This window comes from Ceratotherium simum, chromosome 4, assembly GCF_057802395.1.
Source record: "Ceratotherium simum simum isolate JZ-2026a chromosome 4, ASM5780239v1, whole genome shotgun sequence".
Taxonomy (NCBI): domain Eukaryota; kingdom Metazoa; phylum Chordata; class Mammalia; order Perissodactyla; family Rhinocerotidae; genus Ceratotherium; species Ceratotherium simum.
The window spans coordinates 93,520,026-93,546,657 of record NC_141903.1 but is presented as its reverse complement, the minus strand read 5'-3'; the positions used below and the strand labels follow the sequence as shown (position 1 = coordinate 93,546,657).

The following is a 26,632-nucleotide window of genomic DNA, read 5'->3' as shown; positions in this document are numbered from 1 at the left end:
TTTTGATCTATAGATTGATTATTGGTTATTCGCATTGACATTATGTTAGAATCTCCATTAGGGCATTTTTCACCATATATCCTATTTGTCTCAAGGGTCCATGTGTGTGCATATCTTCTCTGTGTACCAGGTTGAGACCATCTGGAGGTCAAGAGCTTACCTTGGGAGGTCTTCCCCGCCACAGTGATTTGCTTGAGTCTTGCACATATGATAGGCAATCTATGTTTATTATAATGAATCTACTAAATGTTATGTTTGCATACAACTTATCTTCCAGGAATGTCCCACAGATAAACTTGCTCATGTGCAAAGCTACACACACATGAGGCAGCACAACTTAATGGTAAGAGCCTGCTAGGATGGAATCCTAACTCTGATACTTCCTTGCTGTGATCCTGGGTAAGTCACTTAACCCTTCTGTGCCTTTGTTCCATCACCTGTAGTGGAAATAATAATACCACCTACCTCAGAGAGTAGTCACGTGGATTAAGAGAGTTCACTTTTGAATGTGTTTAAAAGAGTGCCTGGCACATAGTAAAATATGTGTTATTCTTTCTTATCATTCTTGCATCATTGTTTCTAATAGTAAAAAGCTGGAAACAACCTAAATGTCCATCAACAGGGGACTGGGATGGGATTAAACCAATCATAGCACATCCTTAATGGAATTCTATACAAACATTAAAAAGATTAGGGATCCAAAGAAGATATACAAACGACTAATAGGTACATGAAAAGAGGCTCAACATCATTAGCCATTAGGGAAATGTAAATCAAAACAAAATGAGGGCCGGCCCCGTGGCTTAGTGGTTAAGTGTGCGCGCTCTGCTGCTGGCAGCCCGGGTTCGGATCCGGGCGCGCACTGACGCACCGCTCCTCCGGCCATGCTGAGGCTGCATCCCACATACAGCAACTAGAAGGATGTGCAGCTGTGACATACAACTATCTACTGGGGCTTTGGGGGAAAAATAAATAAATAAAATTATTTAAAAAAAAACAACAAAATGAATATGGCTGTGCATCCACAGGATGGCTATCAGATGAACAGTAGGAAGTGTTGGCAAGGATGTGGAGAAATTAGATCCAATACATGGATGGTGGGATGTACCATAATGCAACCACTTTGGAAAACAGTATGGTATTTCCTCAAAAACTTGAACTCAGTTGCAATATGACCCAGCAATTTCCCTCCTAGGTGTATACCCAAGAGAATTGAAAATGTACATCCACACGAAAACTTATACACAAATATTCATAGCATAATTCATAATACCCAAAGTGGACACAACCCAATTATGCAACTGATGGAATGGATAAACGAAATGTGGTCTAGACATACAGTGGAGTATCAGCCATAAAAAGGAATGAAGCACTGACACAGGCTACAACGTGGCGAACCTTGAAAACATTATTCTAAGTGAAAGAAGCCAGGCCACATATTGTATGATCCCATTTATATGAAATGTCTAGAATATGCAAATCCATAGAGACAAAGTGGATTAGTGATTGCCAGGGGCTGGGAGAAGGGAAGAATGGGAAAGGACTGCTAACGGGTGCGGACTGCTTTTGGGTGGGGTGATGAAAATGCTACCGAATTAGACACTGGCATCTGGTGGCTAAAGAACAGGCACCTGGGAGGGAAGCCGACCTTCCCAGTGTACCTTTGCACCTTTTGAATTCCCTTTTTGTTAATTTAAAGAAAGAAAGACAAATGGAAAACTCTGATGCTTTATGTTTAGTCTTAAGCTTTATTTTAAGAGATCATCTTCAAACAGTTTTACTGATAACTGGACAATTTATATGATGTGGGCAGAGAGACATCAAGAGTGATTGCAAAGTGGCCAGTCTTGTCAGTCAAGAGCTGTGATCTTTGACCCACTGCTCAATCCATTTCAATATCTGATTGACATTATCTTCCAGATCTTCTGGTGTATTGCTGGGCAGCTGATGCACTATTTCTTCCTTGTAGGATGCTAATGCTTCTTCATAAAGAACTTGAAAAATTTCACACTGAATATTGTCTTTAAGTTTCTTCTCATTATAACCCCTAGAAGGCAAAGAGAAGGTAAGCAACCTGAATGGCACTAACTGGAGTTTCAGGAACATACCAGAAACTAGACACTTTTGAACACATGAAAAACCACGCAAAAATACTTCTTGTGGTTTCTTTACCTGGAGAAAATAGACAGGGACCCGTAAATATGAAAGACTTCTTTGACAAGAGGGTTAAACTAAGGACCAATGTTTAGATTTGTCTGAATTTTTTCCACCACAATTTGTCAGCCACTCAATTAGCAAACATATCTACCTACCTCAAGCCAGATTCTGAGCTACGAGATAGATAAGAAATCTATAGCTATGGTCCTAGACGTCAAAAGAGTGAGAGGAGTTAGGATACAGACAGATAAAACAAATAGGTGGCATATAATACAATGAGATGCATGTGACAGGAATACTATAGAGTAACTGGGCACTTGATCACACAGATGGATCTGTACTTTACCAATTGCAAAGACACTGAGAAAAATTAACTTATGTAATCTTTAGGCAGATATGTAAATTAGCCAATTAATTAGCCAGCGAAAAAGATAAGGAAAATCTAAATTCAAAGTAGTTAAACCTTGTAACAATCAAAATTAAACTGAACTACTTAAAAGGTGTTCTTTATAAAAAGACAACCTACAGAATAGGAGAAAATTTTTGCAAATCATGTATCTGATAAAGGACTTGCATCTAAAATACATAAAGAACTCTTATAACTTAATAAAAAAGGATGAATAACCAATTAAAAATTGGGCAAAGGATCTGAATAGATATTTCTCCAAAGAAGATATACAAATGGGCAATAAGCACATGAAAAGATGCTCAACATCATTAGCCATGAGGGAAATGCAAATCAAAACAATACTTCACACCCACCAGGATGGCTACAAGCAAAACGACAGATAATAACAAGTGCTGGCGAGGATGTGGAGATAACGAGAGCCTTCACAGGTTACTCTTGGGAACGTAAAATGGTGCAGCCACTTTGGAAAACAGTCTGACAGTTCCGCAAAAGGCTAAAAATAGTTACCATATCACCCAGCAATCCCATTCCTAGAGAAATTCCATACCCGAAATAAATGAACACATAATGTCCACACAAAAACGTGTGCACAAATGTTTACAACAGCATCATTTATAATAGCCAAAAAGTAGAAATATCACCAACTAGTGCTCCGAGGAACTCAAGGGTGGGTTTGGAAGCATTTAACTGTTTTTCCAAGTTGTTTTTTTATGTTAAGGAGACACAACCAGCAACCACCCTGAAGCTAACCAAGCCTCCCTACAAGAGCGATGCCCATGACCTTGCCTTATTTTTAATGTGAAGATCTCCTCAGGAGGAGATTAAGCCTTATTACCATAATCTGCAGTGTACCTGCCTCTCCCTTTTGAATATTCATTCCCCAACCAAAATAAAAGTTCCTGCTTCCCTTTGTTTGGGGATGCCATGACTTTGGAAATGATTCCTCATGGCCTCCTATTTGCTGCAAATACTCTTTACTTTGTGAGACAACTTCCACTGGTGTAGAGTCTTATTTAACGCAGCAGGAGACGAGCCCACTTGGTTCGGTATCAGAAACAATTCAAATGTCTGTAATCTGATAAATGGATAAATAAAATATGGTATAGCCATGTAGCAGGAATATTATTTGGCAATAAAAAGAAATGAAGTACTGATACACGTTACAACACAGATGAACCTTGAAAATATTATGCTAAGTGAAAGAAGCCAGACACAAAAGACCAAATATTGGATGATTTCATTTATATGAAATGTCCAGAACAGGCAAATCCACAGAGACAGAAAGTACATTACTGGTTGCCCAGGGCCAGGGACTGCGGGGAAATGGGGAGTGACTGCTAATGGGTATGGGTTTTTGGGAGGAGTGATGAACATTTTCTAAAATTGGTTGTAGTAATTGATGCACAACTCTGTGAATATACTAAAAACCACTGAACTGTATGCTTCAAATGGATGAACTGTATGCTATGTGAATTTATCTCAATAAAGCATTTTTTTAAATTTTATTTATTTATTTATTTATTTTGTGAGGAAGATCAGCCCTGTGCTAACATCTACCAATCCTCCTCTTTTTTTGCTGACAAAGACTGGCCCTGGGCTAACATCCGTGCCCATCTTCCTCCACTTTATATGGGAGGCTGCCACAGCATGGTTTGACAAGCAGTGCGTCGGTGTGCGCCCGAGATCCAACCCAGCGAACCCCGGGCCGCCGCAGCGGAGTGCGTGCACTTAACCGCTTGCGCCACTGGGCCGGCCCCTCAATAAAGCTTTTTTTTTTTTTTTTTTAAAGGCAATTACTTTGTAACTTTTCAATGGCTAAAAACAAAAAAACTAGTTGTCTCTCAGTCTTTTTATACCTTAGTCAATCTTTGGCTATTTACATAAAACAGTGATTTTTAATAAAAATTTTAAATTGTCTTCTTTGAGAAAAGGCATATGTACCACATGGCCTCTATTACTTCTCTGTTCAAATACTTTCAATGGCTTTCACTACCTAAAGAAAGATAATGAACATTTTAGATCTAGCTCCAACCTAACTCTCCCTATATATTTACTACTATTTTCCTCTGTGCAAGGATTTTGCAAGTATCTCATCCAATGGTGGGACTGCCCTCAAAATTCCTTTAGAAGCCCCACCTTCCCACACTTTGAATCAAAAGACAATGGAGGGCCAGCCCCGTGGCTTAGCGGTTAAGTGCTCGCACTCCGCTACTGGCGGCCCGGGGGTTCGGATCCCGGGCACGCACCGACGCACGGCTTGTCCGGCCATGATGAGGCCGCAGCCCACACACAGCAACTAGAAGGATGTGCAGCTGTGACATACAACTATCTACTGGGGCTTTGGGGAAAAAAAAAAGGAGGAGGATTGGCAATAGATGTTAGCTCAGGGCCGGTCTTCCTCAGCAAAAAGAGGAGGATTGGCATGGATGTTAGCTCAGGGCTGATCTTCCTCACAATAAAATAAATAAATAAATAAATATTTTTAAAAAAAGACAATGGAAAAATGTTTTCCATAAAAATTTCTTTTTTTGGTTATTCTGGATCAAGTCTGATGCTCTCTTGGAGGGACTAACTCAAAAATGCTTTAAAGGTTGTGAAATGTTGATTTATCCTGTTAGTTTCTCATGGGCTCTCCCATTCCTGTTGTGAGGATAATTTCAGCTGGTAATATTCACTCAATAGCAAAGAATATGTTACTGGCTTGTCTGTCTTCCTAGCAAGGTCTCACACTAGGGAAAAAGCATGACCACGTAGGGCTGCGATACGGTACACTCTAGTGAGTCCACCCGTCAGCCGAGGCCTTCATTCCTCAGTCATAAGCCACTGCCCATGTCTTACAAACGCAGAATGTTGGTACCATACAGATGTGGTTTATAATGAAAGACCAAATAAAGTAGTCACGTTTTCACACAGAGCCCTTTATCGTGGTAGTATTGGCCAATTTCAGGATCTGAATGAAAGTTTATATAACACTTTAAGAATTCAATGTTTTCCTTTCTTACCTTGTTTCGAGTCTTTTGTACAATACACTGTTATCTGTTGTCAGCACAAAGACTATATGAAACCAGCGTTCAGGGAAGAAGTCACAACCATGGTAGTCAGCAACAACTCCACCTTCACGCATGTGGTTTTCCAACTCATCAACCACCTGTGAGAAAGGGAAAAAAAACAACACTCTTTAAAAAAACTGGGGTCAACTTTCCTATCAAGTTAAAATAAAATGTATACTTGGGGCTGGCCTGGTGAGGTAGTAGTTAAGATCACCCACTCTGCTTTGGCGGCCCGGGGTTCGCGGGTTCGAATCCCGGGCGCAGACCTACACACCGCTCAGCAAGCCATGCTGTGGTGGCGTCCCACATACAAAATAGAGGAAGACAGGCACAGATGTTAGCTCAGGGACAATCTTCCTCACCAAAAAAAAAAAAAAGTATACTTTATTAAAAAATTGCACTTACTCTATCTTCATCTAAAATGGGACAATCGTACTCCTCATCATAGCCATCATACAGCTGCCCTAGAAGAGATTTATGTTGCCTTGTTAAAGCAGTATTTTCTAAGTAACTGCAATTTTCAATTAATTCTAGACTCTAGGAAAGGAAATACATCATCAAGTACTCTTTCAGAGACAAAGAGGGCACTAACACAATAGATGTGACTTGGATACCAAATATAAAGAGCCATGCGGGTAAATCTGAGTTTTGTCTAGAGGGCAACTTGGATCGCAATATGTCCGAGACCATCTTAGCTGTCAAAATTGAAGCCAACTAGAAAGAATGAGTAGTAGCCAACTGCAGAATTTTTGAGGCTATTAGCAGAAGAGGACTGCATTATTTTTGTTGAGCTACAGATTGGTGGGAAGAGGGACACACAGATACATTCTCACACACATTAACAGGAGAGTAAGCCCCAAATTTATTAGGCCAAGGGCATGGGAACTTATTCAAGGCAACAACAGGTTCTCAATTCTAGAAATGCACCCTCTGTCACTGAAGTCACATCCTCATGGGGTTTGGGGAAGGAAAGTCAGTACCCAGATGCTCCTGAACAGTATCTTGTAGTTTTCCAGTATCCCAAAAAGCCAAAGGTTAAATGTCTTATTTCAAAAGGCAAAACAAGAATGATGAGCAATTATAAAGAAGGCAGACTTCAATCTAACATAAGAACTTTCCGACAAACCAGAGCTGGCTTTCAAGGGAAGCCTTACTTCAAAAGGTGAGCCATATCAATCCACCCTCCCCTGAATCCCCAGGAGGTTGTAATAAGGCAGGCTTAGCTCATCCTTTAGCCATCTCTAAAAGCACCTCTTTCCCCTTAATATTTCAGCATAGGTTGAAACTAGGTTAAAGGGAGCATGAGCTCTGCAGTGACAAAGGGCAGTCCTGAGGGCTAGTGGAAGGCACAGAGGCAGCTGTAACTCGGTCTCACCGGGAGGGTCCGTGGACTGACCCTGGGCACGCGAGCCACCTCTCCACCCCGCAGTGTGGCCTCCCCCTCCTTGGGTTCCTGCTCACTTACCAGAAACTCTATCAGCCTAAAAAAGAAAACTGTCTTGGTGTGGGGAAAACTGGTTAACAATTTAGAAAACAATCTAAATTCTCACTTCACACCACAAACTCTAGGCGGAGCTAGAGCTAATTTCTTAATTCCAAAGATAACCAGTGGAAATTTATCTCAGCTATAAAGGAATGATTCATTTAAGTTTGTGAAGAAATAAAACGACTAATTCAAACATAGAAAATGTTAAATCTCCATTCAATGAAAAATACTATAACTTGAATTTAAAAAAAAGAAAAAGAACAGACTGGGAGAAATATGTTGTAGTAGGACAAAGGACTGAAATGTAAATTATACGAAGGCCTTAAAAATCAAGATATAAATAAGTAGTTTAACAAAGAATAAGAATTCACACAAGATAAAAGATAACTCATAAACAAACATGAAAAACTGTTGGACTTTCCCAGCTATTAAAGAGATGCAAATTAAAATGAGCCTTTTTATGCCTGTTATATTAGTTATACATGTAAATAGTAAATTGACTCTGGAAATGTATTTTAAAAATAATTTTTAAAATGTCATACCCATTCAAACAAAAGCAAACAAACAAAAGCCCTACAATGAATACAGATATATTCTGGATCGTTTGATTACGGTCATATTTGTTGCCCATGATTACATTGTTGCCTTGGATACAATGTGGGAGTTGAATACTCAATAGATTCCATTTTGCAAATAAATGATCATGCTGACCATAAAACAGTCCAGAGTGGTAGGGTCCATGGTCTATTAGAGATTACATGCCACACTTAAAAAAGTATTCAAGTCTGATTTTTAAAGAAACGACATTGTGCAGTCCAAACAAAACACAGCACCACCAGTTTGCAACGCTGACCTAAAGTGACAGTTTTCAACTTCTAATGTCTTAGTAAGTGTATTTGATTGACACATCCTAATGGAAAAATGACAATTGTCCTACACTGAATTCGTTGCATTTATATTGAATTATTTTACCAGTTATTATGAAAAAATGTTTCTTTCTCATTGATAATTGAAACAAAACACATTTCCTAGAAAAAAAAATAAAATAAAAAAAATAAAGTCATACCCATTCAGAGATTTCCTCTACTATTTAATTTCTAAACAGAAAAAAATATATAAGTGATAAAATGATAAAAAATGTTCAACAATAGGGAAATAGTTAAATCTTGGTTTACCAACTTCATGAAATATGTAATTAAATAAAGTTAAGGAAATAAGTATTAGGTAGTTAAAAAACACTACGTAGTATAGACTAGGTAGCAACATGATAAACGCTTATGATATGAGCTGTAAAATATAAAAAAGCAGAATTCAAAGTTGTCTGCAATGGGGCAGAGATTAGAAGAAAAACAAAGATGGAAATAAGTTAGAATGTGGAGTACTTTTCCTGTGTATTATTTTTACAATACTGTTTTTTTTACAATGCCACAAAATCTGAGAATATCTACAGCTGATTCTGTACTGTGTGGGAGTCTGGAGTAGATACATGCTGAGGTTCCTTCATGTTTTAAATATTTGACTCTGAAAAGAGTAGTGAAATCTTTAAAAACATATGCTGCCTGAAATACAACTACTGCAATATTCACTTTCAGAATTAAAGTCTTGATACTGCAATGCTGAAATGCAGCATTTCTTAAATCATGTTAATATGTTTTAATAAAATACTGTAATGCAAGCTTTCAAACATTCATTTCAAACTTTCATTTATCAAACACCATGTGCCAGTGACTGCAGGGTAATGAGGACACAATAGGGAACAAATGAACAGAAGACCCACAGTCCTTTCCTCAGAGAGCTTACAACAGAATGAGAGAGCAAAATATATTACATAATATTGTAACATTATGGTCCATGGTGCCATAGGAGCAATAGCTATTTGGACAGCTATTACATTAGGAACATAAACGTGGGATATCAGGGGAGGCTTCCTGGAGGAAGTTGCCTCTAAGCGGAGACTTGAAGCAGTTAAGGAGGGCAAAAAGGTAGGGAAGACTATTCTCAACAGAGAAAACGGGCTATTCAAAGGCAGAGGGACTTTCATGCGAGGGAAGTCTTTCAGAACCAGAAAATAGGTGGTAAGGGGTCAGGTAAACTGAGGCCAGATCAAAAAGGGCCTTGAAGGCTTTAGGCCCTTAGACTTAGGATAAAGTCCTAAGACAAAGGAAAATCATTAAAGCATTTTAAGCAGATGACATGATCAATTTCAAATTTTTAAAAATCATTTTGGTTTCTGTGGGAGAACAAATTGGAAGGAAGCAAATCCAGAAGCCCGGATAGCATATTAAGGTACTGCAGAATTTTAGGTGAGTGAGGACCATAACCTGTATGGTAGGGAATGGAGAGAAATGGATGGATTCTAAACTTCACTTCAAATTTCAAAAAAAGAGAAAAAAGTTATGCTACTTTAGAAAGTTCCAATTAGAATTCAAATTTATAATTGTCTATACACAGAATCTTAATCTGGCAAAGATGAAAAGGTTTGATTCAATCACCAAAGCTTAGAAAATTAAATCAATTTTCTAAACAAAGTTTTATGATTTCTTTAAATATATATTACTTGGAGAAAAAAATTGATTGTGGGGCCAGAGTTAAAAGGCTGAGTTCTTACCTTGAAAGACCTTTCCAGCTGTTATTAGTCAAGCTATAAAACCATGATGTTTTCTTTAACTGCCATCCTAGAATTTATTACATATTCCCCTGAAAGTTGTTCTTTAACGATACTGGGGTGCTGGTTATCTATTTTGATGCTGTTGCCAATACTTAAAACGTTTTCAGATTCCTTCCTTTAGAAACACATTTGCCACATTTACCTCAATCCAACAGGAAGCTTACAACTGTAATGCAATTAGTACAAGACATTAATTGGTTTAGGATTGAGTGCTTTGATACCTGGCCTTCTACGTAGAGAGAAGAGCAATGAATTATGCTCAGACAAGTTAGAGGGTGCCAGAGATGGGACATCTGAGTTGGGCCTTTCAGAGTTGTCTGTAAGGCAGAGAAGGAAGGGCATCTACAGGTAAAGGGAACAGCATGTATAAAGGCATGGAAGCGGAAAATTCCCAGTGTTTGAGCAACAGTGCACTGTGGGTGGACTGAAGAGACGTAGGGCAGTGGCCGCAAGCTAAGGCTGATGGTAAACTGAGGCCAGTTCATAATCTCCTATACTTCATTAAGGAGCAGGACCTTACCAGTAAAAAGTTCAAGTCATGTTATTCTCTCTCCTTTTTTTTTTTTAGGACATAATGATGGTGTAGAAGGGATACTAAAAAAAGTAGGAAATTCAGCCCCAATGGTCTTAGGAATGGGATGAGGCATCGTAGGGACACAGCCCCAGTGGTCTCAGGAATGGGATGGGGCACCAGGGGGATTCTTCAAACTATCCTGGTTTAGAGGTCAAGTGCAGTGTGAACATGTTTGTATGTGTAGGGGACAGGAACCAGGAGTGGGCAGGTAGTCAGGGATGACTTCAGAGCAGGTGCCTTCTAAACATATTAATTTGGAGGTGTCTGGGAACTATCCAAATGGTACAGTTAGTCCATGTCTAGAAATTGGGCTAAGCTTTAACTATAAATTTAAGAGTCATCAGCAAAAAGGAGTGACTAGGCCTGAGTGAATCAGATTACTAGAGGGAGGGGCAGAATTACAAGATGGCTGCAGTGAAATCACGGGGAACAAGGTATGTGGTGAGAGGCCCATAGAGAAGTAAGTTTCAAAGGCTTCCAGTAGTAGCTTTCAGTAGAGGGAAAAAAACAGGATACACCGGGTTTAGGGCAGGGATGGCAAACTTTTCCTATGAAGGGCCAGAGAGTAAATACTTCAGGTTTTGTGGGCTAGTCCTTAGTTAGTGGTTCCTATAAGAACAGCAGCAGCTTGTAGACTCCTGGGTTAGAAACAGATGAAGATTACAAGTATTGAGGGCCAGCTATGCTTTGCAACCTCTATTAGAATGGATCCGACATCAACGTAGCTACATTACTTGTCTAGACCTATGGGCATCCTGGGGTTGCAACAGAGCCTGAAGATTATAAACTGATGGCAGGAAAGTTACTGACGCTGGTAAAGTGTAACTGATGACTGCATAGGGGAAGGGCAGCAGCGAGGAGGAATCTGAGAGACGGCACAAGCAGGTACAGAAAAGCTTTCTTAGTCACACCCCTTAGGACTCCCATTAGTTTTAAGCTAATTCCCCACCTAATTTTTCCTGCCTTGGTCCCAAATGGCTTAGGATGGTCTCTTACAAATACAGCAATTCAACATGATTACTAGGATGGCAATAAATTCCACTTAAGCTATTTGTTTAAAACTAGTTTTAAGTCTCATTTCTTTAGAGCAGGGTTTCTCAACTGAAGCCACTACTGACACTGTGGTCTGATAGTTGTTATGGGATGGAGGGCTGTCCTGTGAACCATGGGGCATTCAGCAGAATCCCTGGCCTCTACCCATTAGATATCTGTAGCAACAACCCCAAACCCAGTCATGACAACCAAAAACGTCTCCAGAAGTTGCCAAATGTCCCCTGAAAGCCAAAGTCAGCCCTTGTTGAAAACCACTGCTTTATAGGATCGCATGCTTTCCTTTAACAGGTATCACACTGAAAAAAAGGAGGCAGCTGGACGTCTCAGAATATTTCCTAGTAAAATTTCCAGATATTCAAATGGCATCTGGGACAAAAAAAAAAAACTGGTACATTATGAGAAACCTTGTAAAGTACCTCAACTAACACCATGACAAGTCAGACCAGAAATCTTTCATCTGGCATTATAGGAGGGAAAGAAACCAACACTTCTCCCTTAAGGCTTCCATTCCACCTCCTGAAATCATCTCATCAATAAAATACAAAAAGGATGGTTAGGACTAAACACCATTAGGAAGACACACAACTGGCTAAAATGGTGTGAGTACAGGAAGAGGACCCAGTGGTCTAGTGTTACTGTTACTCTCAATGCTACTCATGAGATTATACAGCAACTTTGTTTAGAAATGTTAAATTGAGTGGGCCAGATCAGAACTGGAAGACATGACTGACACTGACCAGAGTATGTGACTCTGAAATCACTTGTTGAAAACTGTAAAGTTCAACAGGCAAACAAAACAGATTTCATAAAGGTATAAAAGGGAGACTGACTAGCTATGTACAAGAGCAAACAAAGATCTACATTTTATTAACTATAATTTAAATGCCAGAGCCGAATTAAAAACATGAGCATGCTACTGACTTATATAGTATCAAGAATATGACAACAAAGATGCACAAAACTGACCTGCAAAAAGGGATACTGGAAAACATTTAAAAATTTTTTAAAGTGGGGAGATCCTGGGAGGAACACCAAGGGTCCTTAAATATAACCAAAGGGATAGAAAACTTGGACCTGGGAAGCAGGTGGGCAATTGAGGAAGATAAACCCAAACAGATGAGGATTCACTCTGAATAGAAATCCTGACCAAGTGGCCGACCCAAAAGGAGACATGGTTAAGACGTAAACTGGTGCAGTCTGAGAGAACGGACCAGAAGAGTGACTCACACACCAGACTGCACTATGACCTACACAGCTGGTGACATTAGTGGTAATGAATAGACGTGAACAACCTCAAGTCACTGCAACTGTTACTCCTGTTCTACTAATGAGGGGGAAAGTGCTTCTAAACATATAATTGTCAAAGTACCAACAATCAAACTGATGAATGACAACTTTATTTTTTACACTTAACGGCTGATGAAAAACCATTACTAATCCTATTAAAAAGAATCCAACATCTCAATTGAAAAGTATGGTAACTATATTTACTCATTAAATAGTACTGAAGTTTTCTAACACATCAGCATGCATGCTTAATCTCAGTACAATGGATTCAAGAGCAAGTATACACATTACAAGCGTCAAGGCTACATTACAAATTATCATAGTCATCATCATCGTCATCGTCATCATCATCATCTTCACGCTTTCTTTTCGATGCATTTGATGCTTCATTGGCAGTATTTTGTGATGACACCATATTAGTAGTAATAAGAATGTTTTTGGACCCAATTAATGATGGATTAATCAGAACATTCTGAACTGCTGATGTTGCAGGAATGGATGCTTTTACAGCTGGGGACTGTGAAGTGGGCATCTGCACTGTAAACCTCTGCCCTGTGAGGGACACTGGAGTCCCTACCTTGGTTGAAACAGACATGGTTTGCGGGGTTGGTGTGCCAAGTGTGGGAGTACTTGGTCTGCTAGTAACTGAACCAACACTTAACCTCGGAACTGTTATTCTCCCCGCAGAAGTAGATGCCTTTTTTTGTAAAGACTTAAGTCTATAGTTTGGAGCAGTCAAGCAATATCTATCAGGTGGCAACCTAGGCCCTGAATATGGCTTGATCAATGGCAAAGGGGTTTGATTTCTTTGCCTTGCAATATCTAATAAAAAATCTCGTGGAGGAGGAGAGGTAAAAGACTGGTCAGCACGACACTGGATTGCCAATCGCACATCATCAGCATCAACAGTAGCTTTCTTAGCGTGGCTTGAATAAATTTTCGCATCATCTAGAATTGTGGTCACATAGCGGAAGGCAAACTCCAACATCTGATTTATAACTCTTGGCTCATACTCTGTAATGCCCATATCCTTCAGGATTTGTGCCATCATCTGTGCATCTTTCGGCATGCTCTTGGGAGAAGCCATCTTGCCAGACTCCATGCTATCCGGTGATCAGACTTCAGATCATTTGAAAGAAATATGTACATTAGATCAAATCTGAAATTATTACTTTAGTAGCAACTGTCAGGAACTTAAAAATTTTAAATATATGTTAAATTTTTAAAAATGTATTTAAATTTTTTAAATGTATATTAAGTCTTGTTAATTTCAATGAGGTACATAAAGTTCCCTTCACTTAAATTTACTAAGTTTCTACCCTGTAAAAATCATTATAGACTATAAAAATACGAAGACACACATAAGGGAGTGATAAAACACCAGAGTAAAACGGGGTAAAATAAGTAAAAACATGTCTCACTTCAGAATACGTGCAGTTGTGTGCAGGCATGCAACTATCAAACTAATCTAAGAAAACGTCACAGGACATTCCTGTCCTAGTGCCTGAGTTCAAAATAACCAGTCCTTCCAGTGAGACCAGTATCCTCATTGTCTCCACAGATATGCTGAGCACCACCCAAATCTTTGCGTTCACCCATCTTAAAACATTCTCCCTCTTCCTCACGCTCAGGTTCTATGTATCTATCCTAAGTCCAGTCTCTTCACGGGAGCCTTCCCAATCATTACTGTCCACAAGAACTACTAGCCAACTAGGGGGGAGATGGGGGCGGGGCGGGTAGCAATGTAATGGTCAAAATAACTAGGACACAGCATTTAGACACTTAACATTCTCTATGTCTATGGGTCCCCAACAGAGCATAAATTCCTTCACGGCAATCTTTCTCTGCTTTTTGTCCCCTCTCACAAGTATAGTACTAATACTCCGCTCTATTTTTTTTTTAAACAAATCTAACAAGTGTCCCTTACCTTCTCGAGCTAAATCACCCACATTAATGTATTTCAGTCCCGATCTTGATGCAAGTTCTTTGCCTAGCGTGGTTTTTCCAACCCCTGGAGTACCTGAAAGACAAGCGACAGAGAAATACTGTTTATGAAATACTTATCAGACTTTAGCCACCCATCTGCCCTTCTTAAGGTTCCTAACAACTGAAATGAAAAGTTTCCTAATTAGTAATCCTCTGTGAATTCATATACACTATGACCTAATCAAAACTACCCAAAGCATGCTGAACGTCAGAATCTCACCCAGTGTGTCTATGAGGAGTGGGGCTTGGATGATTCTGATGCCAATTCAGACTGCCTGCCACCACCATGGAAATTCCCAGAATAAAACTAGCCATCTCAGATAAATTATCATTTATTTCAATTTTTTTAAAAATTAAGAAATTGTTTATGGAAAAATTGCTTTTGACAATACGGCTTAATATCAAAAAAACAAGGACACTGCCTGACCCAAACAATTCAGATATTGTAAAATCTTCCCCTTAAAAAATTTTAAAGGCCAAACGTCGATTTGTTGAGAGGCTGATCTGCAGCTCTCAGAAACAGACGGGACTTGTGCACTGCCAACAAGCTCATGTTTTGCTAAATTATAAAACTTTATTGCTTTGTTTCCACAAAGAGCGTCTCAATTTTCCTATGTGTTGCCATAGCACCTACACCTATTCGATTTGTCCTTGATGGATCAGATAGATTAGAAAAACCCATCAGCTTTTCCTATGACGCTATTAGCTGCTACAACGTAAAAAACTTTTCCCAAGTCAAACGACCAGCAATGACATTTTCTCAAGTCGTCAGGCGGCATTTTAGTGCCCCTCACGTATAACAGGCGCCCTGAGCGCGGATCCAAAGACCCCGACGGGCCCCCGCGGTCAGCCCGGGAGCTTCACAGCATCTCTACACGACAAGCGACCACAGGCGCTCAGGAGACGCCCCTTCTTCTCGAAAAAAAAAGGGAAAACAGCTTCGGACGCTAACAACACACGCACACAGCAAATTAATCACCCTCCGCCACGAACGTGCGAACCCTTCTCCCCTCACCCGACTCTCAGCACCGAGAAGACAGACGGCCGGGAAGGCCTCGGGCCTCCGCCCACACACCGCCGGGGGCAGACGCCGCCTGCGCTCTCTCGCTGAAGCCCCACAGACCGCCCCGCCGCCGAAGCAACAGCAGCCGCTCACGAACAGGAGCGGATCCGGAGCCCCGCGGCTCTCTGCGCGGCGGACGGGCACTGTCCACCCGCCTCCGCTCCGCGGCCGGCCTCGGCCCACCGGACCGACGCGCCGGCCCTCCCCCGCCCCCGCCGCGAGCCCGCCACGAGGCCCGACAACGGCCCCGCCGCGCGAAGGCCCCGAGCCCGCCCGAGGCTCCGAGCCCGCGGCCCGCGCTCTCCAAGCCCCCCTTCAGCCCCTCCGGCCGCGCGCCCTGACCCGTGAGCAGGATGTTGGGAAGCAACATAGTCCCCGCGAGACGACTCCCGGCGCCTCGGCCCACGCGCCTGCGCACGACAGGAGGAGCCGGAAGGGCGCGCTGCGGCGAGTGCCTGTGACCAAGGGGTCCTCAAGGTCCCGCGCGGCGGTCGCCGCCTGTCCCCGCCCCCTAGTCGCCAACCATTGGTTCCGTGGCCTTCTCTGACTTGCCTCCATCGCAGGGTCCGAGGCAGGGACAGAGGTCGAGTCCGCGCTGTGGGTCAGGCAGGGCGCTGAACGCCTAAGTCACTCGCGCCGTTGGCGGCCCCCGCCCTTTGGGCTGCGTCGCGGAAGCGCCGACCGGTCTGGAAGGTCCCCGGGAGGCGGGTCCTCCGAGAGGCTCGGCGCTGATCCCGGGGAGGGCCCTGTGGCTGCCCCTCCGCCTGGAGCAGGGCCTTGGCTCTTCCGCTCCCCTGCGCCCGCGAGGGGATGCAGCTCCCGGCAAGTAAGACTGCCCGGCTGCGGCTGTGGTGTTGTGTGTTCAAAGGCGCGAGTCCGCTTCTCGGGCCCTCGTCGCTCCTCCCCCCGACCTGCCCATCCCATTTGGGGGTGAGACTTGTGGGGGTGCAGAGCGCTGTCCTGGAGCCGGGCCCGCGGGCTCGTCGCGGCGCTCCGCTGATAAGCAGCTTTACGTTGGATGAATGTCTGAGCTTAATATGCCCTGTGCAGTGGCGGGGGGGGCGGGGGGGCGTCTGCCAGAAGTATTCTTGAGGTCTCTCCTACCTCTGACGTCTCATTTCAGGAACTTGGCATCATCAGCGACAGTTATTTGCTTTTGGGAGGAGGGAACTGTCAGTCTTGTTTTCAGAGAGCGGCTGGAGTCCTGACCGTACAACGGTCTGCGTCTTTTATTTCGACCTGCCAACTGTATTCCTCAAATAGGTGTTTTTTCCACCTTTGTACCTCTTTGGAACTCCAGAGCAAAAGCTCTCTAATCGTGCACGATTTGTGTGTGTGCGACTTGTTTTCTACTGTGTGGAAGTATTTACACATTGTAAACTGTGTGCCTCCAAACTATAAAAAAGTTTAGTACACCTTCTAATTTATAAGTTTGTAGACCTTAAAAAACTTTCCTTCTGGCTAACTTAAAATTGGTGAATTCACTAGTTTGTCTAAACATTGAAGAATTATGAAAGTCGGGAAACACAATATTACCAAAAAAATTCCTAATAATGCTCAAATAAGGAAAACATATGTTGTAGAAAAAACCTACAGTAAGACTTAAAGTAAGTGATAAGACTCAATTCATTGTATAGTGGGGTTTTTTTTGAAATTTTGGAAATGAAAAACTGCAAATAATTTGAAATGAAGGAAATTTTGATTTTCGGTATAAAAACCGCGCAAATAGAGTTGTCTAATTTTTCTTAATGACAAAAGGGAGGTACACAAATGTGGTTTTTCTGTTTTCTCCAATACATTATTGAGTTCATATGAAAAACTTTACATTTATAACACCACAAATAGATTGACACAGTTACAGTCATTAAAAGTAAAATTTACTTTGGTTATTTTGATTTCTTGCTTTGCCTGTGTTTACTATGTTCTCTTTCATTAGTTCTTGAGCCTTAACTTTATTATGCTGTTGATTATATCAGTGTATATTACTTGCTGTACTGCTGTTTTACAGTTTTTCTTAATTTAAGATTTTTTTCCTTTCTTTTTTTCCCTAGGTGAGTTATACTTTAATGTACTACAGGTTGTATACTACGGATGGGAACTATCAAAGTTTATAATGTCAAAAACTTTTCTTAGACCAAAGGTATCTTCCACAAAGGTATGACACACTAAAATGGTCATGTAATAATTGCCCAAAAAGAATTATAATTTTTGTATATGTTCTTAATGACTTATTACTGCTATCACAGCAATGGTGCCCAGTATCTGTTGTGATTATTGACTTAAAAAAATCTAACAATAAGTTGTGAAATAAGTGTACAGTAAAAGCGCAACGTTAGTTTTGAAAAAGCATTTACGATCCCAGTCACAAAGAAAAGGCTAAAAACTCTTGAATGAAAGAGCAGTGGAAGAAAGAAATATAAATTGAGTTGTAGTTGGTATTAAAGCTTAATAACAGGCTCTGCCTCTTAGAACTCATGTGGTTCAGTGTGCCAGTTTCTCAGCAAGGCTAGGGGGTGGAGTGGGTTGTGGGTGAGACAGTGTCATACTCATGTGCAAGGTAGCTATTTGCTTAGTGGTGGATCCAATTTTTCTCTGATCTTAAGTAAATTATTTAACTTTGCTGTTTCTCTTTCTCTTTTTTTTTTAGTCAGTGGGAGTCCACATTTATGTAAGAAAACTATAAAATGTATAAGTAACATGCAGATCAGAATTGTTATCAAAAGGTTTACTGTAACATAATATTTTTATGTACTCTTAAAAATAGAGGAAAGGGCCCAAAATTGTAGCATAGTGACAGTCTTTTGAGAGAGGAAATGAATTAGGTGGCTATGCCTAAAATTTTCTCCCAGAGGTTTTCATTTTTTTTACCCACTGCTGATAATATTCCTAATCCTCTCCTTAAAAGAGGAATGAAGTGTGACTTTGCATTCATAAAATACTTATAAGCCCCAGCTTGCTTCTCCTGAGCCTTCTTTCAGCTCCAATTTCTGGTTCTTTTTCTCCCAGAAAGGAGCATTATCTAATAAATGACTCACAACTATGGCTGAGTATTCTTCAAGGAAAATATAATCTTGGTTCCCACTTATTAGCCAGGCAGGGAATTTCAAAAGCCAGGTACTAAGCTAGATTTTTCTAGATTTATTCTGTTGTAAAGTTAAGAAAACACATCTTAAAAATTCTAATTTTTAAAAAGCCTTTTTAAAACTCCTAGATATTTTTGGGGCCAGCCCTGTGTGGTGTGGCGGTTAAGTGTGCATGCTCCGCTGCTGGCGGCCTGGGTTCAGATCCCGGGCACGCACCGATGCAGCGCTTGTCAGGCCGTGCTGTGGCGGCGTCCCGTATAAAGTAGAGGAAGATGGGCACGGATGTTAGCCCAGGGCCAGTCTTCCTCAGCAAAAAGAGGAAGATTGGCATGGATGTTAGCTCAGAGCTGATCTTCCTCACAAAAGAAAAAAAAAACTCCTAGATATTTTTAGGTTAAAATTGCTCCATTCATCATCTTTCTCTGTACACTTACCAAGAATTTGAAAGAAAAGGAAATGATGGAGGGAGATGTAGAAAGGTGAGCACTCTGTGCAAACCAAAAGAGCATGAAATAGAAGTCACTGATTGCCCTGCTCAATTGCTCCAGTACTCTTTTTCCTAGACAAATCTGACAAATCTTCCTCCCTGGAAAGCTTGCCTCCCTTTTATAAAAATATTATTTGCTTCATGGGCTGAAGAAAAATGTAATCAAGTCATAATTACGAATTATTCATAGCATCGGGATTCTTAGACTGTATCTTCACAGAGTCTTAAGGCAGATAGGGATTATTTGGATGTATGAAATGATTCTTAGTTTGTGAACGTATTAACCTGGTCAAGGCAGAGCGTTACTCCTCTTACCTTTGTACATGGTTAGAGTAATGTCAGTTTATTTCTTTATCTTGTTTTGCTTCTCTTGGTAGGTAATTTTAATATTTATGTTTCAGTCCTACAAATGAGTTTAAAAAGAATCAGCCTACTCTTTATCCTGGGAAGATTACAATTAATAAAAAGAATTAAGTTTGTATTCTTTATTCCTTTATATAGCATTCATCATTACCATGGTCAAGTAGACAAGTACGCATTTGCACTTATTGTAAGGTAGAAAAATAACTAATAAATATAGAGATAGTTTTCTTTAAAGAGCTAATTCGTGAGGTTTTTATTTTAAATGTTGCAAATATGTGAATATATTTTTTTGCAGAGTAGTTCAGTTATATAGCAAATAGATGCAAAAAAATGTAATAATATTTACATGATTTCTTTTTTTCAGGTAACAGATTGGGTAGACCCATCATTTGATGATTTTTCGGGGAATACAGGCATCTCTGCTGTTACTGCTACATCATTTGGTGTGAATAACTCAAGTCATAGAAGAAAAAATGTGCCTTCCACATTAGAAAGTAGCAGATTTCCAGCTAGAAAAAGAGGAAAACTGTCTTCCTCAGAACAGGTTTATGGTCTAGAAAATCCAAAAGAATATCTGTCTGAAAATGAACCATGGGTGGACAAATACAAACCAGAAACTCAGGTACTAAATAGCGTGCCAACAAGTCTACGTAATTTAATTTCAGGAAGGAGGGGGATGTACATTTTCAGATTATTACTCATAAAAGTCTTTCTGTCTAAATGAATTAGGAAAAAAAACAGTAATTTCTAGGTTTTTTTATGTTCCAAGGCTCAGATTTTCTCAACTTATTCTGAAGATGTACCATTGGTTATTTGTCTTAGATTTAATTTAACCCCGGCATAGAATTGATCTGTTTATTTTTTGCTAAATGTAATATCCCTCCCTATTTATTCACTTCGCAAAATGTATTTTAGGATTTAAAGAAACTTTACAATTTCAAACCTGCCCAGAATTTTCGTACAATAGTGTCAGCTTAAGAACAAAATTCATAACAGAATTGGTAACAATATAAAAAATTAAGTATAATCAAAAGGACCTTTTTTATTACTACATCATGTTACTTGTTTGCTAGGTTTTTCATTAAAAATAAACTTGAAATTTTTAGCATGAACTTGCTGTGCATAAAAAGAAAATTGAAGAAGTTGAAACCTGGTTAAAAGCTGCAGTCTTAGAAAGGCAACCAAAACAGGTAAGTAAGAACAGTGTTTTAAATATTTAACATCAGATGCTTCTCTGACTTGTAGTTGGCTGTCTTTTATGATGACTGTGTTCAGCCAAGTCTAGATCACCCATAGGAGAAAGCTCTCTGGCCTCGACTTCTGGCCTCAGTGAGACTCAGGGCCTTGAGTTTCCCCTTCACTGCACTTCTTGTTCCCTCTTATGTCCTGTCGTCAACATCAAGCCTAGTAAACCAGTTAGGGTGCTGGTGTATTTAGTACATCCAATTATCTCACACTGAAGCAAGCAGGCAAATTACATACTAGTTTTTGTACTAAATATAGCCTAAAACAGTCATCATTCATTTTACACTTGTGTTTTTTGTTTCACTTCCTAGTTCTACAATTTTCATCGGCCGCCAAGCTAGAATATTCTCTCTCTCTTTTTGTACTTTTTTTATTGTGAGATTCTTCAAACATAAAAATAGAATAGCAAATGAATACTTATATACCCAAAATATACCCATCATTTCCTTCCTTAAGTATTTTAAAGTAAATTATAAACGTGACATTTCAGTCAGACTTTTAGAAGTTTCGATAGAAAAAGGCATTTTTCTAATTATGTGTACCATTATTCTTTCTAACAAAATTAGCTGCAGTTCCCTGATGTTGGCTAATGCTCAGTTCATATTCACATTTCTCCAGTTGTCCCCAAAATGTCTTTTACAGCTGGTTTCTTACAACCAGGATCTAACCAAGGACCACACATTGCATTTGGTTGTTCTCTCTCTTAGGTCTTTTTAAATCTAGAAGTCCCCTTCACCCTCTCGTTCTCTTCACAACATTGACTTATTGAAGACACAGGCCAGTGGACCTGTAGAAGTCTCACATTCTGGGTTTGTCAGGGTGTTTCCTCCTCGTGATGACTGACTTGTTCTGTCCCATGTTTCCTATAACCTGGAAGTTTGAATCAAGGGCTTGATGAGGCTCAAGTTGAACATTTTTGCAAGAATGCTGTATAGGTCATGGTGTATATGTTATATTGCATCATATCAGAAAATAAGTCTGGTTCTGCTGCTATCTTTGCTGTTCGGTTTACTCACTAGATCGAGGAGCTGGTGGTGTTACACTGGCACGTGACCTGTGGGGAGACACTCGGCAACGTCTAGGTGTCCACTTCCCCAGCAGTCTCACATAAGTGCTGTAGCATCCAAGTTCAGTCCTTGCCTGAATCCGTTATTTTGTTAAGATTGTGAAATGGTGATTTTTAAATTCTATTATTATTTCTATAATTGTTAGCTGGCATTTTTCTATAAAGAAAAGTTTGCTGTCACTAGCTGGGGCTATGTAGTTACCTTTAAATACAGTTTCAGTTGGAAGGACAGGATAAATTTTCAGTCATTCCCGTTAATTTTCAACATTGAGATGAAGTGGTTGGTGTTCTGGTTTCCTCCAGGGGTAACAGATCCTTCTCTTTTGAATCAGGGTCCTTCCTGTATGGCTTGTGGATCTAACCCTCTGGTTAGGGTTTAGATAATGTATTCAAGGTGCATTTTCGGTGTCAGTGTTAGTCTTCCTCTGCTGGCTCATAAAATCTCTCCTTTCTCTTTGCAGATTCTTGGGCAGTTGCCCTGATGTGCCTCTTACCTCCGGGCTGTTTCTCATTGATTTGTTTGGTTAGCCCAGCTAATAGTTTATATTTTTTAGTGTCCACTGTGTTTTCTCACTTATCTGTACTTTTTTTAGTGTAAACATTATCATGTTTTAAACCTACATGTGTTACTGTTATTATTCTACGAATTGGATGAATTTAGGTGTGTGTGTATATACGTAGGTATTGGGGAAAGTATTTTCGCTACAGTTTTAAAAGCTTCTTCCCTCTAAGAAGTTGGACTTGAACCAATCATATGCTCTTTTATTATACAAAAGTTTCAATGATGTCAGTAATTACAAGACATTTTTATTTTAAAAAATGAGGTAACTTTTAGATTTCTCTATGAGCAAGCTAAAATTATTATTTTTTAGAATTTAAGTACCTCAGATATTTGCTGAGTTTAATTTTTCAGGGCAGCTTCTTTCCTTCACAATATCATAGAACTCTCTTATGATGTAGACAGCAGGGGTTACATTTCAGTGTTGTGATAGGAGACTACCTCCCAGTTCTCCTACTGGAAGCAAAACTTTTGCTCTGTGGCTCTAGTCACTGTGTCAGAAAACAGATGCTCAACTCTATTACACGAGAAAAATACACGGCCGCCCATGCTTGACCTTCCTCGTCTTTTTTTAAAAATAGTCTACTTGGAAGCAGTCAGTTCCCATTATTTGCATTAGTTATGTTCTGTAAAGTTACTGCAAGCAAAGAATTAGCAAACACTGGACCATTGTTCCTAAGAGAAATATAGAGTTAAGTTCCTGCCAATACTAGTGTTCCTCTGGTCACATTTGCGTCAACCCATCAATATATAACCTTGTGTTATATGTGTTCTGTGTGACACCTTATTTAACATATATTATTGAATCATTAAGACTCAACTCGTGGCCAGTAGCGCTGTCACTCTCGTACACGTCCCTTTAAATAGTGGAACTGGCTCTCTCCCGGGTCTGAGCACACAGGCCCGTCCTTACTCTTGTTCCTAAAGGTAAGCACATGAGGGTCACAGCCCCCGTTGGAGGTAGGAACGCCCTGATATGTTTTGAGCTTTAACTTCTTGATCAGATTTACTGTGTAAGGGAGTATTACTGGGACCTACAACCTCTAATCTCTCGTTAAAGTCCTATCTCCATTAAAAATATGTTTCTTAATACCCATTTCTTAAAGAATCTGATATCCAAAGTGAGGTCTTTCCGTAAGACGAAGAATGGTATTAAGAATAATAATATTTCCATAAGAAGAAGAAGTATAATATTAAAGTATATAATCCAGAGAGATTGAATTTAATGAGTTCAGGTAACCTCTAAAAATATTTATTTCAGATGCTACCTCTTAATCTAGCTGAAGTTTAGTTTTAATTTGGCTACTAAGTGGTCCTTGGGAAGGACATAATGCAAGAATTGAAGAATTATCAGAAGCTACACTTAGATAAAATAAGATTCTTATTTTATCTAAAATTTGTTCATTCCAGCTACCATCATTGTGAAATTTAGTCTGCTTATACCAGACATTCAGTAAATAATATTTAGAAAGAAAATTCATACATAATATTCTAGTATTCCAATGATTTTGATTTTTAATTAATGTTTGTATTTGGTTTCAGGGTGGATCCATTTTATTAATAACAGGTCCTCCTGGATGTGGAAAAACAACAACTATAAAAATATTATCAAAGGAGCATGGTATTCAAGTACAAGAGTGGATTAATCCAATTTTACCAGACTTCCAAAAAGATGATTTCAAGGAGATATTTAATTCTGGTAAGGTTTGCTGTGAAGGTAGTGGAAATACTGGGGAGAGTCTGTGCTTAAAGGAGTTTGGAAACAAACTCCCCATCTATATCCTTAAGATTCCTAAGATCCTTTGGGTCTGTGTTTTTGAGAGGAAGGTATAGATTGCCGCTCCTGTAGTAGATTGGCGTCTGCCCACTACCAGCTGCTTCACGAAGTCAGAGTAGCAGTCAGATGAAACTCTATGGGTGTGTTTTCTCCCATGGTTCGCAGTTCAGAGAGAAGTCCTTTCAGGAGAAGGCAGGGAAAGGTGCCTCCGGTAGAGGAGGGTGGGATTCTTTGAGGCGTACTCTTAACTGTGTTGTTAGATAATGAGCTAATCTGTTTGCATTATTTATGTACTTTTTTCCAGACTCTGGCTAGGAAATTAGTGTAAATAAAATCTTTTTGTTTAAATGTAAATCAGGCCTTAAGATGTGGTAAAGAAACTTGCCTCCAAACTAGAGAGCTTAAGTCAGACCTGTTGGAATCAAATCAAAGCATAAGGCAAAGACTGTCTTTGGAATTTGGAAGGAGGCCTTAAGGCAAACATCCAAAAATAATAATGGTACCAATTTAAAGATGTAGTACATTATAACTTCACATGTATGCTTATGTACTCCAGAACCATCGTTTCTGACTTACATAGTTTTTTCTTATTGCTACTGTAGGTAACTAAACGAGGGGTAGCCAGATCTCCTGGGCCACTTGGAAGTGAAAGGAGTTCCGTAGAAGGACAATTTTATTTTAATGTGGACTATTCCTCAAAATTCCTTTTCTGGAATCTTCTTTAATATGCTCTGTGAATGCTGTATCTTTAGTATGTACACCCTTACGCTGCTGGGATCCCGCGCTCCTGAAATTTTTACTGCTTTCTAAACGGTGACATTACTTTTGACAATCTAGCAAGTCTTTATTTGTAAACAGTCTTCTATATAAAACATGTCTTCGGAGAACTTCTTTATTCCCAGGTTCACTAATCAATCATTCTTTTTTTGTTGTTAAACCTTTATTATTGAAAATAATTCATTTATAGTCACATACTCATTTGGAGAGTCTTCATCGTGTAGGCAAAGTCATAAATATTTTTACCAATTGTGTGAATGTTCTACTGACAGCTGTGTTCTGAAGTCAGTGACTCCGTATTATATTCATTGGTATAGAAAAGTTACTGTTGTGCACAATGACTCTTTTCTATTGAAATGAATATCCTATTTTAAATTTGAACAGGTTTGCATATTTAAAAAACAGTCTACAGTATTGTGACCTCCTTCATATATTCATGTATACGTAAATGTATTCATTAATGTATACGTGTATATTACGTGTATATGCGTGATATTGATGTATATATAATTCGTTGAAAATAAAAGTGTTAAATATGTTTTCTTTCAGAATCAAGCTTCCATGTATTTCCCTATCAGTCTCAGATAGCAGTTTTTAAAGAGTTTCTACTAAGAGCAACAAAATATAACAAACTACAAATGCTTGGAGATGATCTGAGAACTGATAAGAAGATAATTCTGGTTGAGGTAAGGACAGCTTTTGGAATCCTGCTAGAACTATTGAGTAAACAATTGCAAGATACGTCTCATGTGATAATGATGTTTACTCGCTCCATAGTATTAATAGTGGTAAAATATAGCAGATCTGACATCAAGTATAACATAAAGGCTTTGTGGTAGCAGAAACCTAAAATCTTTTTCAGTAAACTTGAATAGAGTAGCTATAGGTTAATGAACTTGAAAAATTTAATGGCTTAAGTGTAGAAAAGTAAAAGAAATATTTGGAAAAGGATGTCTTAGTGAAAATACCATAACTAGTAGTGACCCTAAGAAATTTGCTCTGAAAATTGAGTTTCCCATTGATGCATATTACTGTTTAGAATGTCAGCTATTTCACGTTTCCCCTAATTTCTATAAAAGTTCTAGTTGTAATACACTGAATAGATAGCATTTTTTCCTGTCATGGTAAATATAAATCTGAAAATAAATTTACGTGGGAATAAAACTGAACTCATATCTCTCATGTGTTTTCAATAGGATTTACCTAACCAGTTTTACCGAGATTCTCATACTTTACATGAGGTGCTAAGGTGAGTTTCAGTGAAGTTTTCTAAAACTCCAAATTGTATGGCACATGGCTTAAATTTCAGCATTGCTGTATTTTGTTATTTCAGGAAGTATGTACAAATGGGTCGGTGTCCTCTAGTATTTATAGTCTCTGACAGTCTCAGTGGAGACAACAGTCAAAGGTTACTGTTTCCCAAAGAGATTCAGCAGGAGTGTGCTATAGCGAACATTAGGTGAGAATGAAGTTTCTGCTTGTGATGTTCACATTACACGGTGCATTTTTAAATTAATCATGTAACCACTATCTTTCTTTGTA

General features: G+C 39.5%; 3 protein-coding genes across 5 annotated transcripts in view; 1 reads left to right on the top strand and 2 right to left on the bottom strand.

Moving 5' to 3' along the window:
- Nucleotides 1-1,758: 1,758 nt before the first annotated feature.
- On the bottom strand, nt 1,759-16,176 carry AK6 (adenylate kinase 6). Its single transcript, NM_001286190.1, has 5 exons — nt 16,076-16,176; nt 14,612-14,704; nt 6,022-6,080; nt 5,569-5,714; nt 1,759-2,047 (listed from the first exon to the last, which is right to left on the bottom strand). Exons 1-5 carry the CDS (start codon nt 16,101-16,103, stop codon nt 1,855-1,857), a joined length of 519 nt encoding a protein of 172 aa, NP_001273119.1. The 5' UTR covers nt 16,104-16,176; the 3' UTR covers nt 1,759-1,854.
- TAF9 (TATA-box binding protein associated factor 9) lies at nt 12,764-16,176 on the bottom strand. Its single transcript, NM_001286193.1, has 3 exons — nt 16,076-16,176; nt 14,612-14,704; nt 12,764-13,803 (listed from the first exon to the last, which is right to left on the bottom strand). Exon 3 carries the CDS (start codon nt 13,784-13,786, stop codon nt 12,992-12,994), a length of 795 nt encoding a protein of 264 aa, NP_001273122.1. The 5' UTR covers nt 13,787-13,803; nt 14,612-14,704; nt 16,076-16,176; the 3' UTR covers nt 12,764-12,991.
- A 261-nt stretch (nt 16,177-16,437) lies between these two features.
- Nucleotides 16,438-26,632, top strand: part of RAD17 (RAD17 checkpoint clamp loader component) — a 30,076-nt gene continuing 19,881 nt past the window's right edge. For 2 of the 3 annotated variants that reach the window (XM_087430237.1, XM_087430238.1), the window contains exons 1-8: nt 16,438-16,559; nt 17,785-17,888; nt 20,031-20,288; nt 20,773-20,856; nt 24,079-24,235; nt 25,640-25,776; nt 26,287-26,339; nt 26,424-26,549. In XM_087430237.1, the coding sequence (XP_087286363.1) occupies nt 16,544-16,559; nt 17,785-17,888; nt 20,031-20,288; nt 20,773-20,856; nt 24,079-24,235; nt 25,640-25,776; nt 26,287-26,339; nt 26,424-26,549 (935 nt within the window). In that variant the 5' untranslated portion in view covers nt 16,438-16,543. The remainder of the gene's footprint in view (nt 16,560-17,784; nt 17,889-20,030; nt 20,289-20,772; nt 20,857-24,078; nt 24,236-25,639; nt 25,777-26,286; nt 26,340-26,423; nt 26,550-26,632) is intronic. The other variant, XM_087430239.1, reaches the window with a different exon arrangement.